The sequence below is a fragment of the Aphelocoma coerulescens genome, chromosome 5, assembly GCF_041296385.1.
Source record: "Aphelocoma coerulescens isolate FSJ_1873_10779 chromosome 5, UR_Acoe_1.0, whole genome shotgun sequence".
Taxonomy (NCBI): Eukaryota; Metazoa; Chordata; class Aves; order Passeriformes; family Corvidae; genus Aphelocoma; species Aphelocoma coerulescens.
The window spans coordinates 57,267,848-57,283,399 of NC_091019.1; the positions used below are offsets into that span (position 1 = coordinate 57,267,848).

Genomic DNA, 15,552 nt, shown 5'->3' on the forward strand with positions numbered 1-15,552 from the left:
TAAGTTTTGATACTCAGTAAGAGTGCATCCACCTTGGCCAGGGATGGGAGAGTAGGAGCTGCTTAGGCTTTGCTATCAGAGAGAAAAAAGTATTGTTGAACTCTTAGGTGAGCTTATACTTGGGGATTTTTGGTGGCTGGCTAAGTGCTTTGGGAGGTTGTGAAGGAAGGAGCATATGTATTGTGCTTCTCCTGTTTGGGATTTTTCTGCTTGTTTCTGTCCAAGGTTTTACTTGTTGAGGCATTGGTTTCCTTTTTTTTTGGTAGTAGTAAAAGTATGAGTTCTAAAAAAAGAGCTGTTAAGTCTCTAAGGGGTGGACTTCAGGAGCTGTGATTGTCTCCTGAAGGTAGGTGCTGACCTTTTGTTGCTCAAGTGAAGATAACAAAAAAATCCAAACTTAGGTTTGTGCTGTTTGTGTATGCTCCTTACCTAGAAATACAGGTTTGTTGACTGTCCTAGTGACAGCACAAAGGATTAATGTAAAAGCAGAATTGGGTTTATGTTTATCCCTAATCCAAATTTCATACTATGCAGTGAACCTGGCAGCTGTGAAGCTTGGATGTAAATACAGTAGCTGGAGAATGCAGCTCCATGAATTCAGAAGTGAAAGAATTAGTGTTTAATTTAAGATTCTGCTTGAATTTATCTGTAGAAATAACAGTCACGGCCACTTTTCCCAGCAGCTGCAGTTGCTGCACTTCAGAAAATGTTCAAAAGACCAAGGTGAAGGCGTGCAATTTGTCTTTTTAGCTAAGGCGACTTTCGATGCTTATAGTAGCAATATTGTGAATAGCAAAAAGAAGATAACCAGCATTCAAAGGCTATGGGTGTATCCCTGAAATGGCTGAGTTGCCTCAAACTTAGCTGCAGTTTCCCCTTTGTTTGTCATCTGCTGTTCTAGTTGCTGTTGCAACGCTGTGTGGAAATCTCAGAGCAGTTCTTTCATCGTTATTGCTGCAGGTTGATATTTCTGGATCCTGAGTGCATATTTAAATTAAGATGAATTTGTAACCCTTTCACAGTAGTGGAGTCAGGAAAGCAATTTAGTTTGAGGGAACTAGGGTGTGTATTTGGATGGATTTTGACAAAGATACACTGGATTGTGGTGTTGTGTTTCGTTTTGTTGTTTGGTTTGGGTTTTTTTTTTCCAAAGCCTACAAACAAAAAAAAAGCCTGAAGAAGAAGAGAATGTGTTAGAGAGTATCCAGGAAAAGGATGTCTTATCTAAGGTAGCTGTGTTACCCTGGAGGAATTTTTGCTGCTGTGATGGGAGGGGAGAGGTAGTCACCAGTTTCTTCATGTGCCTTGTTCTCTCCTGCCACCTGTTTGTTCCTCCTTTTCACTGCAGTGTGATCCAGGCCTTCTCTGAACGCGTCAAGATGACCCACTTTGAAAATGCCGACTTGCCACTACTGTGGGATTGAACCGGTGCTGGCATTCGGAAGAAGCTTTTTTCCTAAGAGGAGTTTAGAGACAGGATGATGTGGATGTAATGGAGTGATGATAGCTGTGTTAAGAGTTACCCTGGCAGTGAGCCTTGATCTGAAATACGTCTGGGAGCAGCCTTAGCCAGCCTGATCAGCACTGCACGAGTTGTAGGACCAGTACGACGAGAACTAGGAGGCTGCAGCTGCTTCATGCTGCTTGGCCCAGCCCTGGGACGGGCTGAGTGTTCCCCAGTCTTGCTGGGAATGGTAGGCTTGAGGCATTTCAGAGGACTAGGCTGTTTTTTCTGGTCTCTTGTCTCTTATGGTAGCTGCGATTAAAAAATAAGAAGGGTCAGGGAACTGAGGGTAACTTTCTGTGTTCTTTTTTAAAATTTTTTTTCATTAGAGCAAAGTTATTCAGCAAGTACATATTTATAGGTTTGTGATGGAAGCTGTGCACAGGCAGGGAGGAACTCTTGTGGGAGATGCCTCCACTGAGGAATGCTTGAGGAGGTCATAGCCGTAACAGCTTGTTACGATGAGTTCATGTGCTACCTTTACAGACGTGCTAGTGCAGGAGGCAAAGCAGCTAGGCTTTCTCCAGGATGTGTGCCAGAGCTTCCCTCATCATTATGTGTTTGCTGTGGCATTATTTGCTCTAATTAGGAACCACTCCTACTACTTAATTTTCCTGTACTCTTACTTTTGCCCTCTATGTTAAGTTACTTCCCTGTTCATGTGCTTCTTGTGCAAATTCATATTATGGTAGGGTTGCAGTGAATTTTCTAGCACTACAAGGATTAGTGGTAATACATAACTTCACAGGAAGGACTGGGTTTCTAACTCCTGGCTAAAAGCCATGATTACCTACCACTGATATTCCAGGGTCTATTTAGTAACATTGGTTTGTCATAGGCTTTTCCACAGAGTCTCTTGAAGGCTGAGAGCCTCTATGTAGTCTCTGTTTCAGCATGTGCTGTAAGAATCTGTAACTTGATTTTTTTCTAAATCAACTTAATTTGACAGGTATGTTAATTCCTTAATATCTGTCAACATAACACTAATGCTTTGGTTTAGAGGCTACTGTAAGGATGATGTTATCCAAGACCTGGCTGTGGAACCTTGCTGTCTTTCTTCATGGACTTCTTGGAGAGGTCAGACACATCTTTGCACCTCTTCTTCTTCTAAGCCTATAGGAAGTAAATAAGCGCAAGAATAGATGCTCTGAGTGTTAGTGTCTCCCAAAGGTCGACCTGTCTGTAGTGGAGTGATCTGCATCTCTGCATCTGCTGAGGGCAGCAGCTGTGTGACTCAGACTTGTCTCCTTCCTCCTGCTGACTGCTGTCTTGCCCAATGCTTCCTTTTCTGCTCAAGTGACATCCCTCAAGGAGGCTTGCTTTTGTGTCCAATGTAAAGAGAGTCAGCGTGGCTTCTCCTTTCTTGTCGCAGGCCTTATTATCAGTAACAATAATAATGAGCTGTAATTTAACCTGGTGGTTATTCTGTTCCCACATGCCCCTTGTGTGTGTGCCCTCATGCTGCACAAGGACCCTGTGTTGTGGGGAAGTGGAGTTACACATGCTGTTTAGGAAGCCTGGCTCTCATACAGGGCTTTCATTAGTCTGCTTTCCTACAACAACAGAGAATATAATAGTTCTGGTTTTTAGGAGCTTTCAGAACCATTTTGAGGTTGGAAAATGGACCTTGTGGAAGGTTTCACCCTCTTTTGAGTGTTTTCAGTCTGGATATTCCTTGGTGGCTTCTGAAGCTGGTTGGCAGCAGGCTACTCGATGAAACTTTGTGGTATTCTCACTGACTGTTTTGCAGACCAAGAATTTCAATGTATAAAGCATGATGTGGATGAAGAGTTGAGAATGGTCCTAGGCAGGGTACTGAAGCCTTGTATTGGACAAGGCTTCTGACTCTGTGGTCTCCCGTACTGATTCTGTCATTAGTGTGTGTCAAAATGGGTTTTGTTGTTTTTTTCAAATTAGCAGGTATGGCTTTTGGAAAGCATTCACAGGATCAGGCATTCTCAAGGACTGAGAATGATAATTTCCATATGAAAGTCTGTGCAAAGGCAGTTTCTTCTAACACAAGTTAGCATCCCCTGCACTGAGCAATATGATGAATTTTTTTTTTAAAATAATCTACTTCTTGTTGCAACTGTATTGATAATGTTGCTACTTGAGTTACTTGGGTGTGTTGCCGCCTGTAGTTGAAGCGTATAATCCAAGGCTGTAACCTCCCAGTAGAGTGAACTCAAGCCATGGTTTGACAGAAGAATAAATCTGGCTTTAGGGCTTCTTGGACTGAATTGAGAGCACTGTACTGAACAATGCAAAGAGCTGTTTTGTCATAAATTCACTTTGTTGTTTAGGTGTTTGCTGTGTGCATTTATCCTGTCTGTAACTTCTCATTCTGTTGTGGAAGGCCGTACATGGGAATGAGTGTTTTCTTCCCGCCGGAAGCTAATGTGTGCTGGGTTTATGTTCTCACGTGGGCTTTCAACCCAATATCAGTTGCTCTGATAATTACATTTAATACAGTTCAGTGTCTGTGTCTGATTTAGGATCAGGCTTGCAGTGCTAAATGATAGCCATGCTCAGATTCCATATGGTCACAGTTTACGTCCCCGGGTGATCCCGTTTGGTTCTCCCTGTTCTGTGCTAGGTCCCATAGACAGTATTTCCTATTTGCTACTGCCCTGTCAGATCTCTCTCATCCTTTTCTGTAGTACATCCAGCAACATCTGGGTTTGTGGTACTCAGGGCTCTGTAGATATTCAAACCTGTGCCATCCCTCCAGTGAAGTGGTTTAGTGCTATGACAGGCAAATTTCTGACTGAAGGTTGAATATGATGGATGTATAAAAAGCAGTCTTTCTTCCCAGAGGATCCTCTGTGGATGTCCTTACCATGGGCGTCCACATGGCCTTTCTGAAGGAGAACAGCAGCATCAGAGAACATCAGCCGTCTGGCTTTCCTTATGGTAATCCTCATTAACACACTGCCCCGTGTACATACACAGTGTCTTGAGACTTTTCGTGGTGTGATGGTGTCAGCTGAGGGTGCAACTTCAGGGATGAACATATGTTGGTAAAGGCTTTAAAAGTTACAAGTATCCTAGCAAAACGCCTTTCCTGGTAAAGAGTTTAATATAGTGTTGGCAAGCCACAAAATCTGTGCTAATTTGTCAGTACACCAGTGGCTGTAGTGCAGCTTTCTAGCTGGTAGAGCGAAATCTAAAGGCAGGTGAGTGGGGTCTTGAACCATCACTGAGGTTTCAACTTTGAACTTGTCCTTAGATGCAGGCCATGCAAAGAGCAGTATTAAAAATAATAAAAAAGGAGGTAGGAAATATGGTGTTTCTTTTTAGTTTATTAGTGTGCGCTGCTTGGGCACTGACTGCCTCTGTGTGACAAAAGAAGCTTTTGGTAGGTATTAGGGCTTTTAAAGGGATAAATCTCCCAGCAGTGGGGCACTCCATTTTATTCTTTGATTTATTCCCTCTGAGGCTGCAGTTTCTGTGCTCCATTTGTGGTTCTGTGAACACCTTTTTCCTCACCAGTGCAAGTTTATGTAGACTTGTTCCTACCCGCCTGCTCATCCCTGTCACTGTGCTGTGCTGGGGCAATGAATGAGTTGCACTTTTGTGCTTTTGAGCCAGTCTCATTCCTCACTGAAACCAGGAGGGCTTATCTCTTCTCAGGCTTGTGTAACCTCCCAACAAAGGGATTTTTATATGGTACAGAACAGTATAAAAAGTACAAAACTGTTTATGAGTAGCTTTCTGCTTTGGTGGTGGTCAGCTGATGAGTGCCTTGAATGTCTCCAGAGCTGGTACAGGATAAGGGGGCAACCTGTGTGGGTAGGGCTGGTGATGGGAAGGTCCAGGACTGCCCCTCCTAGGAGGTCAGAGCATCTCCATACTTTCAGCCACCATTCAGTGCTTGTATGCCTTTAACTGCTGCTTGGCTGAGGAAACTGGTGTGCTGGGGGAGAGTTTTTGGGTGGAACAGTTTGACAGTCTGGTTCCCTGGGATTCCAGGCAAGTGCTTGTGCTCACAAGTGGAAAGAGGTGGATGGAAGATAGGGGTGGTTAGTCTGGTCCTGCTGCCATAGGAGACTTTTAATGCAGTGGCACCCTATGGTCCTTGGTATGTTGACAAGAGATGATACACAAGTAAATCTGAGCAACAGGGAGGTAAGTGGGTGGGAGGTTGATAGATACTGTGGTGTCCTATGACTCAAGTTATCGTGCCCTGCTGCAGCATATTTTCTCTTGCTCCTATTCAAGTAAGCTTCTCCAGGTAAGGTGATTTGTCTTTTGCCTTGCAATTGCATCCAGACTTTATCCTCACCTGCTGCAGATGCAAAGGAGTTGAAGCCTAAATCCTCTTGTGCCTTCAGTTGCTTGAAGTGGTTTTTTAAGTAGCCTTTGTGTCTGTGTAACTAGCACGCTCTGTTCCTAGAAATGGTGTTAAAGGAGGCTGTGTGCCTGCCCAGGTGGGTCAACACAGGACACAAAACACGTCTGTGCTTTGTCTCCTGCTCTTCTCCTGCCGGTTACACACATCACATCTTATCAAGAAGAGGAAATAGCTTTTCCAAGGCATAAGAACCTTTTGAGTAGAAACATAGGATAATTAAGGTTAGAAAGACCTCTAAGATGAGGTGAGATTTATTTTCTTTTAAGTGCTTTTGTTCAGGATCTTTGCCTGCTTCCCCCGCTTCCAGTTGCAGCTAACTTTAGGGAGACAATTGAGCAGACTCGTGTGCTTTTGGCAGCTTCCTCTCCCGAGCTGGGACCACGAGGTGGCAGGAGTGCTCCACCGGTGCCGTCAGGGCAGCGGGACAGCAATGCAGCTGCTCATTTTTATAGGCGAGGCGAAAACTGTGCTCGGTTGTTTGCGTACCATAATTGTGTTTTGAAATCTGGAAAAGTTTCACGTGTATGTGTCTACATGTTCTTATTTTCTTTATATAGTATTGATATATTTTGGGTCTTGACTGTCTTCTTTTTATTTATTTATTTTTTTTTTTTCTTCCTATTCTCAGGGGAGATGGAGGGGAGGGAAAGATGTATAGCAACATCCAGAATTCCTTGCAGGTTCCAGCATTGATCAAACCCTGTGAAGCACATTACTGAGGCTGCGAAGGATGCTGCTTTTGTCCTCATTTCACCCTGTTCTGTCAGGGTATTGCATCACATAATATGCAAAGTGTTCAGAACTCCTGCAGTACCCTAGTAATAGGGGTGAACTGAGGTTGCAGCAACAGCTCTACCTCTGCATTCCTGTTGCTTTCTATAGGCTTTAGCACACTTGCTCATGCTGCAAACCTGCCTTGGGGTCAGTGAGTTTGCTGAACACAATGTGATCTTTGTGGGGTCATTGAGAAGCAATTTGGGTGGGGGGGAGAAATTCTCCAGAAGGACCCACTCAGAGAGATTGTAATGTGACCAAATGGTGATGAGTGGAGTCATTATTTTCAGGCATTTGTCTTTTCAGAGTTCTCCCACCCTCCTGAAATGAATGCTCATGTTTTAAATCTCAAATCACTGTTCAAGGATGCGGGACTGAAAATCAGCAATGCAGTTGTTTGCTCTTGTTCCTCCTTCCCTTTGTCAGGCAGGAGGGTCCCCTTTTCTTTTGCCTGTAGTGAGGAATTTTTGCTGAGAGGTGGTTAGCAAAAGGCAAGTCTTTATGAGAAAGATGGCTGGGAACAAGAACACAGAATTCAGGGGGTTAAGGGCACCATTTTGGTCAAACTTCCCTCTCTAGAGGACAGGGGTGTGAAAGCATCTTTTGTGCTTTCTTTGCCACTCCCTTCCATTTCCCTTATCTCTTTGGCTGTGTTAGTTAGTGCTACATCCAGGGTCCTTCAGTCATCTCTTATTCAGGGGATGTGTTTTAGCATCTGAGCACCCTGTGCCCCTCTTTGCTGGTGAGGGTGTATTTGTGAGGCTCTGTTCCTTTGCATCCCTACCTTTTGTGCTGCTCTGCCTTCCTGAGCATGACTGGCTGTAGGAAGGGGCTCTTTGGGCCAGTGCTCACTCCATTTTGGGTGTGGGGTGGACAGGGGATCCTGCTCACCCCCATGCAGCTAAAAAGCATGCAAGAGAAGAAAGGTAGCCAAGTAGGTGAAGAAATACCAGTTTATGGTTCTCTTGTCTGTCCCTCCCCCCATCTGGTTTCTAGTAGCAACAAGAGCCTTCACAGGAGCAATGCATCTCCTGTGTCACACAACTGTCTCTATTCAAGTATCATTGTATTTTTGTCCTGGTCTGTGTTGAAATATCTCTCTGACGTAGGGAAATGAGTTGGATGGGAGGGGAGGATACTCTTACCTACCCTGTTTGGGGAAAAGTTGTTCTGGTAAAAAGAGTGCTTGGTGGTGTATTTTATGCGGGGGGAAATGAGCTGGGATTGCTCTGCTGCTCTTGCTTGTTCTCTTCTGGAGAGCAGCTCAGAGTTGTACTGGCAAGCTGTCTCTTCTGGTGTAAGCAGGGCGCTGCCCCAGGCTCCTCTGGCTCTGAACTGTGATGTATAAACAGATTGCTGGGTTACACGCCTATCGTGACTGAATGCCACTGAAATGCAGTGAGCAGAATTTCACGTGCCTGCTGCCCTGTGCTTGCTAGAGGTGTGGAGGGAAGGCAGAGATGGAAGAGGACACTTCTTTATCTGGTGTGGCATGTAAAGCATTAAGCTTGTGGCAATTCCAGGCTCTACTGGTATGGGAGACTAAAGGGATCCTGTGACTCAGCTTGTGCCGTGCTCTTCCTTGCTTACTTCATACGGAGGGGGATGGTAAAGAGCAATCGGAAGGATTGTTCAGGGGACTGTCATACCTCTCAGATAGTGCAAGCATCAAAGCGAGTGAGCTCATAATTAGCCAAGAAATGACGAGCAGAAGGGGCTAGATTGGCAGTAAGCAGGCAGGAAACAAGCCAAGAGGAGACTACGGTGGTGTACTCCTTGCCTGTCCTTCACCCACAAACGCTCTTTTAGTGTGTAGTAGTATTGCTGTGTGCTCATGGTCAGGTTACTGCCTTATTGCCTTTTTCTTATTTTTCTTTTCTCTTCCTCCACTGTAACAATGAGGTATAATACTGTGGTGTTACAGAACTTAACGTGACAGGAAAAGCATCTTGCTTACTTTCATGGTGTCTAGTCACTCATGATCTACTGTTTGGCTCAGTGGCGTATTGACTTGCTGAAGAGAAGTCCTACTTTTGTGTGAAGACCTTGCTAGTATTCTTGCTTGTTAGGAGAGAAAATGCTGTAATGATTTTTTTGGGGAGCAAGTATGTTTTCATTACTTAACAGCATCAGGCTTAAGAAAGATAATGTGCTGGAAAGGAGAACGACCTCATCTCATCTCTGTATATTAAAGGATAAGGTGCTGAAGTCAAATGAGGAACTGTATATCTTTCCACAGTGAAAGCAAGGTAGTTAATGCAGTAGTACTTAGCATTCAGGAGCTTAATTCAGCCTTGGACTTGAGAGAATTCAGCTCCTTTCCCTCCTCCTCCCTTCACGTCCTCCTTAGACAAAATATATAACACTGCATGTGCAATACCTGTTTTTTAAGGAAGCAGAGAACTGAACTACAGGGAAATGCTGCATGTAGGGTTTTCTGGCAGCCTTTTTTTTTTGATGTGGTTTTATAACCATCTATAACTCTGGAAGCACCTGAATTTTTTCTTCTGCCCACATCTTACTGATGTTTCCTGTCCTGTTTGGCATGTGGAGGGGGGAAGGATGTATGTATATGAGGCAGTTCCCGTCTCTGTCCCTGTTTACTCTGTGTGTCTCTTCTGGATCACGTTCTCTGCTTGGGATGTGGTTTTACAAGCTGGGTTTTTTTTTTTTCCCTGTGGCAAAGCTGATTTTCGAGGTAATAGGCATTGGTAACCCTCAGGATGTTCTTTCAGTGAATGCAGCAAATTCAGCCCAGGAAGTTGGTCATTGTCCCAAGCACCTCCACTGCCTTGGCAACTATTTTGTTTCCTTTGTGCAAGAAAAGGTTGTTTGCAAGAAGGGATGGTTTTCATCCCAGTTCAGCATGGTTCTTAGAAACAATTGGTTGACTTGGAGAGACAGATGTGTTTGTGGTGCAACAGTGCAAATTAATGGTTGTGTCTAGGCCTTTTTCCAGTGGGCTAATAAAACTTCTACTGAATGGATCTAGAACATGGAGCAATGAACAGGTTTGTCAGCCTGCTGGGAGTCACCATTGTGTGCAGGTGGGAGCTTGGAAGGACAAGAACCTCATGGAATGTCCTTGATAATATGGAACTGTGCCTGTGTTTACAGCATGCTCTTCTCCTGCCACAACATGTGGCTGTATTAATATTCTCGTGGACTTTTGCATGGCACTTAACAAGGCCCTCTTTCCTAACAGCTTTTTGTGAAAATTAACACAAAATTTTTGTGCTTTTCCTTTCCAAATGAAGGTCTGGCATTGCTATTACATGTCATATTGGCTAGTCTAAAGATGGGATGTCTACTTTAAGTACCTAGACCTAAATTCTTATTATTAATGACAAGTTGAAAGTAAGAGGCTGGTGCTTTCCTGCTGTGTGTTTTCTGATTTATCCTTTCTGTTTTCCCAGTACATTTTGAATTCATAGCTTAGTTTCTAAGCTGAAGGGATAATTGAGGACTGTCCCAGCTTGAAGAAAAAGCTTTAAGAATACCATACTATTCCATAAGAGTGTTTATAAAGGCAAAAAATATGGGAGAAGCACATTTGAGAGCTGAAGTTAATCATGAGGCCCAGACTGGGAAATGTGGCTTCCTTAGCTGCAGAGTGCACAGAACCATTTCCTTCCGGAGGTGCTGCGCATGCTCTCCATGAGTCTGGTGCTCAGTAGTGGAATTTGCTTTCATCCCTCTGTATCTGTAGGAGAGGAAGGGGGAATGATTTTTGAGTTCATTGCTATGTGACTCATTGTGAAGTCCAAATTTTGTAGAAGGATGAGAACTATGGCTGTGTGTATCTGTTTTAGGTCAGGGACATTTAGGTCAGGTTGTCATACAGACAACCAGTGCTTCTGGCATCTTCCACTTCCAGGGGAAGGAGGAGTTTCACCTTTTAGATTATTTTTTTGTTTGTTTTCAAGGGTGTTATTATCATTACAGTGTGATTAATAATGACCAGGCACAAGGGCACAGACTTCAGAACACCACCACTAGTACTGACTTTGATCCATTCCTCACAAATGGGTGCTGTTGGACATATGAGCTTGGTCACTCTGAGTGAAAGACATGTGGGTTTAGTCCCATCTGTACAAAGTGTAAGTCCTCAGGGCATGTTCTCATTGTAAAGATTAAAAGCTCATGGGGCATAATAATACAGGAGGGGGTGGGGTTTGATCCAAGATAAAAACTGTTGAGACCTAAGAATTGAAAAATTTATCAGGATATCTGCAGTGGTTGTGCAGCACTGGGATTCTGGCAGTATTGGAAGATATGGGCTGTGTCTGGGGATGTTTTTCCTTAAGAAAACAACTACTTTGGGGGTATTAGAAAAAATCACCAACAACCAACCAATAAAAAAACCACACCAAAATGAACACACACCGCAAAAAGCAGCTGACAGTCATGTCTACAGTTTTGATGAACAAGTTCTGAAATACTATAGGCTGTGTTTCAGAAGTACTGGAACTGGATTGGATATCATGCATCATTTAGGCTATTAAGGAAAATACGTAGTTTGTCTGGTGACTTGTTTTTTTCTTTTGTTTTCTTCTTTTCCTGAATTGTTGGAAACAGCAGCTGTTTCCAAGCTGAGTTGTCTCTGGAGGGCTAAAGTCAGAGCTGCAGATCTGGGTTTTTGACTGGGAAGGGGAAGGGAATATGAGATGAGATGCACTTACACCTTCTCTTTGTTTTTCAGTGGATGAATATATTGCCATTGCTAAAGAGAAGCATGGATACAATATGGAGCAGGTAACAACCCTTTGAAAAATTTAAAATATTTTTCAGCATGTATTCAAACATGACTTCAAGTGACTGCCTAGAACTGCTTCTTTCTTTCTGTAACTTCTGTGTTTTCTCTTCTACTACTTATCCCAAAACTGACTGTTCCTAATAGTAGCCTGTGCTCTGTGGATACGGAGTTCACCCCTAGTTTTACATCAAGAGTCAAAAGAAGAAAAACAAAACCATTATAATTTCTAATGGAGTCTGGCCACGAGTATTATGCTTCCTCTGGTGACTGCTTCTTGAGCACTTTCAGAACCCCTAAACAATGTTAAAAAGATTGGCTTATCTTTGGACAGCTGCCTGATTGCATTGCAGTTTCCAGCTGACTGCTCTGTCTCTGCTTCATGGATGTCTTGGCAGTTATTAATGAGCTATTGAACCATCATGTGCTTTTCTGAGGCAAACCGATACCCACAGTTATTTACCTTAAAACTGTGCTGCAAATCATTTTGCCTTTCATAGATGAGCACCTTGTCTGTCAGTGCAGTAACAGGGGATGACTTTGCCAGCTGTCACTGACCTTAGCCAGTACCTGTAACCTAGGGATGGAAATCCTGGTCCGAAGAACAGACCTCTCCTTTATTCCCTGTGGTCTAGGATTGTGTACTAATCTTTCCTGTGTCAACTGACAATGATTTCAGAACTTGCTGGGGAGATGATTAGATCTGTGCCTGGGAAACTTTTCTGAATTCTGTGGAGTTTCCTCATGAATTAATACTTGCGTGGAAAGGGAAGGCAGGGAATCTCATGACTTAGTATTTTGGCAAATCACAAACTGTCTCTACAAAGGGATTCTACAAAAACTTGAAAGTTTATTAAATTGTTCAGACAGAGGCTGTGAGCATAGAAACAAATTATTGGGATGGGCAAGGGCTTCTTTGTAAATGATTCTGCTGTCATCCTTGAGTCAGATTTTGAGTAGTTGATACTCATGCTCAGAAAGACTTCTTGCTGAACAAGAACACTGAAGTTGAGATAGCCAGCAAAATTTCCAGCAAAACCAGGAATGATCTGACTTGATAATTGTGGTTTCTAAGAGTGGAAAACAGCAATGAAAGGAACGTCAAGGCATCAAAAGGCTTAAAATGAAAATAAAGATAACTCTCTTCAGCTGATATTGGTATACTCTAGTGTTAGATATTGTGGGTAACATTTGCCAAGAGAGATGGTCTTGGAATAGTAGAAAAGGGTTTCATTATTTTAGTGGAGAAGTGTTGTTTGGAAAGTATAGAATGATACAGAAGACTGATCAAAATGAAGCTTGTCATCTTTAAAAAAACCCACCTAATTTTTGTGGTTTGAAAAACTTAAAATTAGTTAACAGAGATTTGCATTCATTTTAACGTTGAAAATATGGACCTCCCACTCATTCCTTGAAGTCTTTTTCTCCATTTTTTCTTTCCCCTTCTGTGTACAGAAGTTGCATGACTTGCCACATCAGAGTGTAAAGTGGCTGAGCAGCTTGTAAAAGTCTCCCTCCTCCTAAAAATTTTCTTATTCCTTCTGTAGCACTCTCACATAATACTCTGGAGTTAAACAAGTTTCCCAGGTCCTTTGGGATTTCCTAGAGAGCTGCGCTAGGCATTTTCAGGAAATAACTGGAGAGGATCTATCTTGTTTTCTCTGGAAGGCACGCATTCATTTTGTATTACAGGGACAAGTGTCAAGGCTTTCAAATCAGGATGATTTGTTGTGTCACCAAGGGAAACTCTGTCTTCAGCAGGTATCATCGGAGTTGCTGTTGGCTGGGTAACTGGACAAGCTGATACAGACTCCCTGGAAGCCAGTAAAAGCTCACTTTAGCAATTGGCCACCATCTCTGGGCTTTGCTGGCCATGGCAGCCCTCTCCCACATGCACGTTCCCCTGACAGCCGGTCACTTTGCTCCGCTGTCCAGGTGGCTTGGCCAACAGTTATCATACAGAGATTGCCTTTTTTCCAGCTATGCCCACAGCCCAAACCCTCTCTTTGCAGGCTGAGACGTGTGAGTCTGCTGCAGGGAGTGGGAGCTGCTGGCAGGGTGCTGGGGCATGTGCTCACTGGTGCTCCTCTGCCCAGCGGTGTTCCTGTCGAGCTGCCCTTTCTGTGCCAGCACGGCTCCCATTCCCTGTCCTTTCACTCCCCTTGCCCATGGCTGAATGCCCTGTTGTTGGCTCTGCTCCTGGTGGATGATGGCTGGAGGCTCAGGGCTGTGCTGTGGGAGTCCCTGCAGCCTGGTCAGCTCCAGGGCAGCAAAGGGCAGGCTCTCTGCAGGCCAGTGAGCTCCAGCAGGGCAGACACTTCAGCTGGTGGTGCAAACAGCTGTGGGTGGTTGTGCTGAGCTGTAGTAGTCACAGACTTTTGGAAGCACCACAGTAAGTCATGCTGTGACCTGGGCTTTCCTGCCAGCCTTTGTCAGACACCCTGGGACAAAGGAGCCTGGGAAAGCCCTGTGCTCACCTGTGTATGAGTGCAGAGTTCTTCCAGGGCAGCACAGGCAGGGATGGAAGAGGAATACTGATCTCCTGTAAGGAAAACCTTTTTATCTCTTGCTTTATGTAAGCAGCTCTCCCCTCAGTCCTCACTAACACCTCAGTGCTACCCTGTCCTCCCAAAATGTCTCGCTCCTTGTTTATCCTCTGCTTCCTCATAGGGATATCAGGTAGAGCTCATATCTGAAGCTGAAGGAGGATGTCAGGGGAGAGAAAACTCAGTCCTTCATGACTGCAAAATAGTTTCTTTGACCCCATCCTTGCCAGAATGGCTGTGTGGCTCCTGTGACATCTTGAGTGCCTGTGCTGCAACCAAGACTACTACTTGTTTTGCAGAGTGGCAAAAGGGAGGAGAAGGTGTCCTGGCAGCACTGAGATCTTGTCCAGTAGAGTATGGGAAAGGTCTTGGATAACACCAACATTTATATGCATACTCTCTGGAGAATCTCAGGGGCATGAGATCCTGTAAAGGAACTACCTTTTTGTATAGCAAAGCATAATGGGGAACCCCCGATTTTGGAGGGATTTTGTAATGCTGGGCGGCCAGAGCGAAACTACTAGATGAGGGTAACTATGGCTGTGAAACCTGAGCTGAGTTTGCATATGATGAGCAGGTTACTCTTACATTTTACTCAGCATGTTAGGGATTGTTTTCACTTCACAGCAATTGTGAAAGGCTGGTTTTTAGCTCTGCAGAGTCAGGCCTTCCCAAAATGACTCGCAGTGGTTGCTGGCATGCCAGAGGTGGTGATGTGTCATAACACACAGGGGCTGTGGACCCCTGGGAGACAGGGGCTGTGCACAAGTGTCTCGGAGACAACAGGAGGAGAATGGTTTGCAGGTGGTGAAATGCAGCACAGGCACTTCGTCTTTGGAACTGAGAACCAGAGACTGCAACAGCAAAATGAGGCCTCTCTCAAGGGAATAAAAGAGCAACCCCCAGAATGAGTGAGATTTATTCCTCCTTTGGGCCAGGGACTTTTTAGCAGCAAGTCAAGGTGGTGCATGTTCTCTGCCTTTCCTTCTTCCAGTTCTTCTTTCATTCTTTCCCCCTTCCCCCACAGGAAGAACCCCCTAAACAACTATAAAAACCCCCAGTCAACTAAATCATCCTAATTTCCAGGAAATGGAGTCCAGCACTGGAAAGAAGCTGCCTTTTGTCCAGTTTTTTGTAGGTAGACTCCCCAAGCCTTTGCTCAGCTTATCTGTGTATACCATGATCAGTAAAGCTGGAGTAATTTCTTAAGTTTTTTTTCCACCTTTCTGTTGCTAGTCTTTTGTTACATGACTACCTGTGTGGTTTTGATAAACTGGTCTTCACAGCCTAGGTGGGTGGCAGATTCCAGGTTTCTTGCACTCAGAAAAGCATCTGATGTAGCTGAGAATTAAAATTATGTCTAATGTGTTGCCCAAGAAAAATGTAGCTCTCCCTTTCCATTTTCCAGTAATGTTTCTTTTGATTACAGTTTTCACCTTCGTGTCTGTATTATTTCTAGGCTCTTGGGATGCTGTTTTGGCACAAGCACAACATTGAGAAGTCTTTGGCAGATCTGCCAAACTTTACTCCATTCCCAGATGAGTGGACAGTGGAAGACAAGGTCCTGTTTGAACAGGCCTTCAGTTTCCACGGGAAAACCTTTCACAGGATCCAGCAGATG

The 15,552-nt window shown here is 44.1% G+C and overlaps 1 protein-coding gene across 1 annotated transcript in view; it reads left to right on the forward strand.

Annotated features, from left to right (window-relative positions):
* The window catches only part of RCOR1 (REST corepressor 1), an 81,485-nt gene that overhangs the window by 45,778 nt on the left and 20,155 nt on the right, over positions 1–15,552 (forward strand). Inside the window, exons 4-5 of the mRNA XM_069018303.1 lie at positions 11,335–11,387; positions 15,391–15,552. Coding sequence (XP_068874404.1) covers positions 11,335–11,387; positions 15,391–15,552 — 215 coding nt within the window. The remainder of the gene's footprint in view (positions 1–11,334; positions 11,388–15,390) is intronic.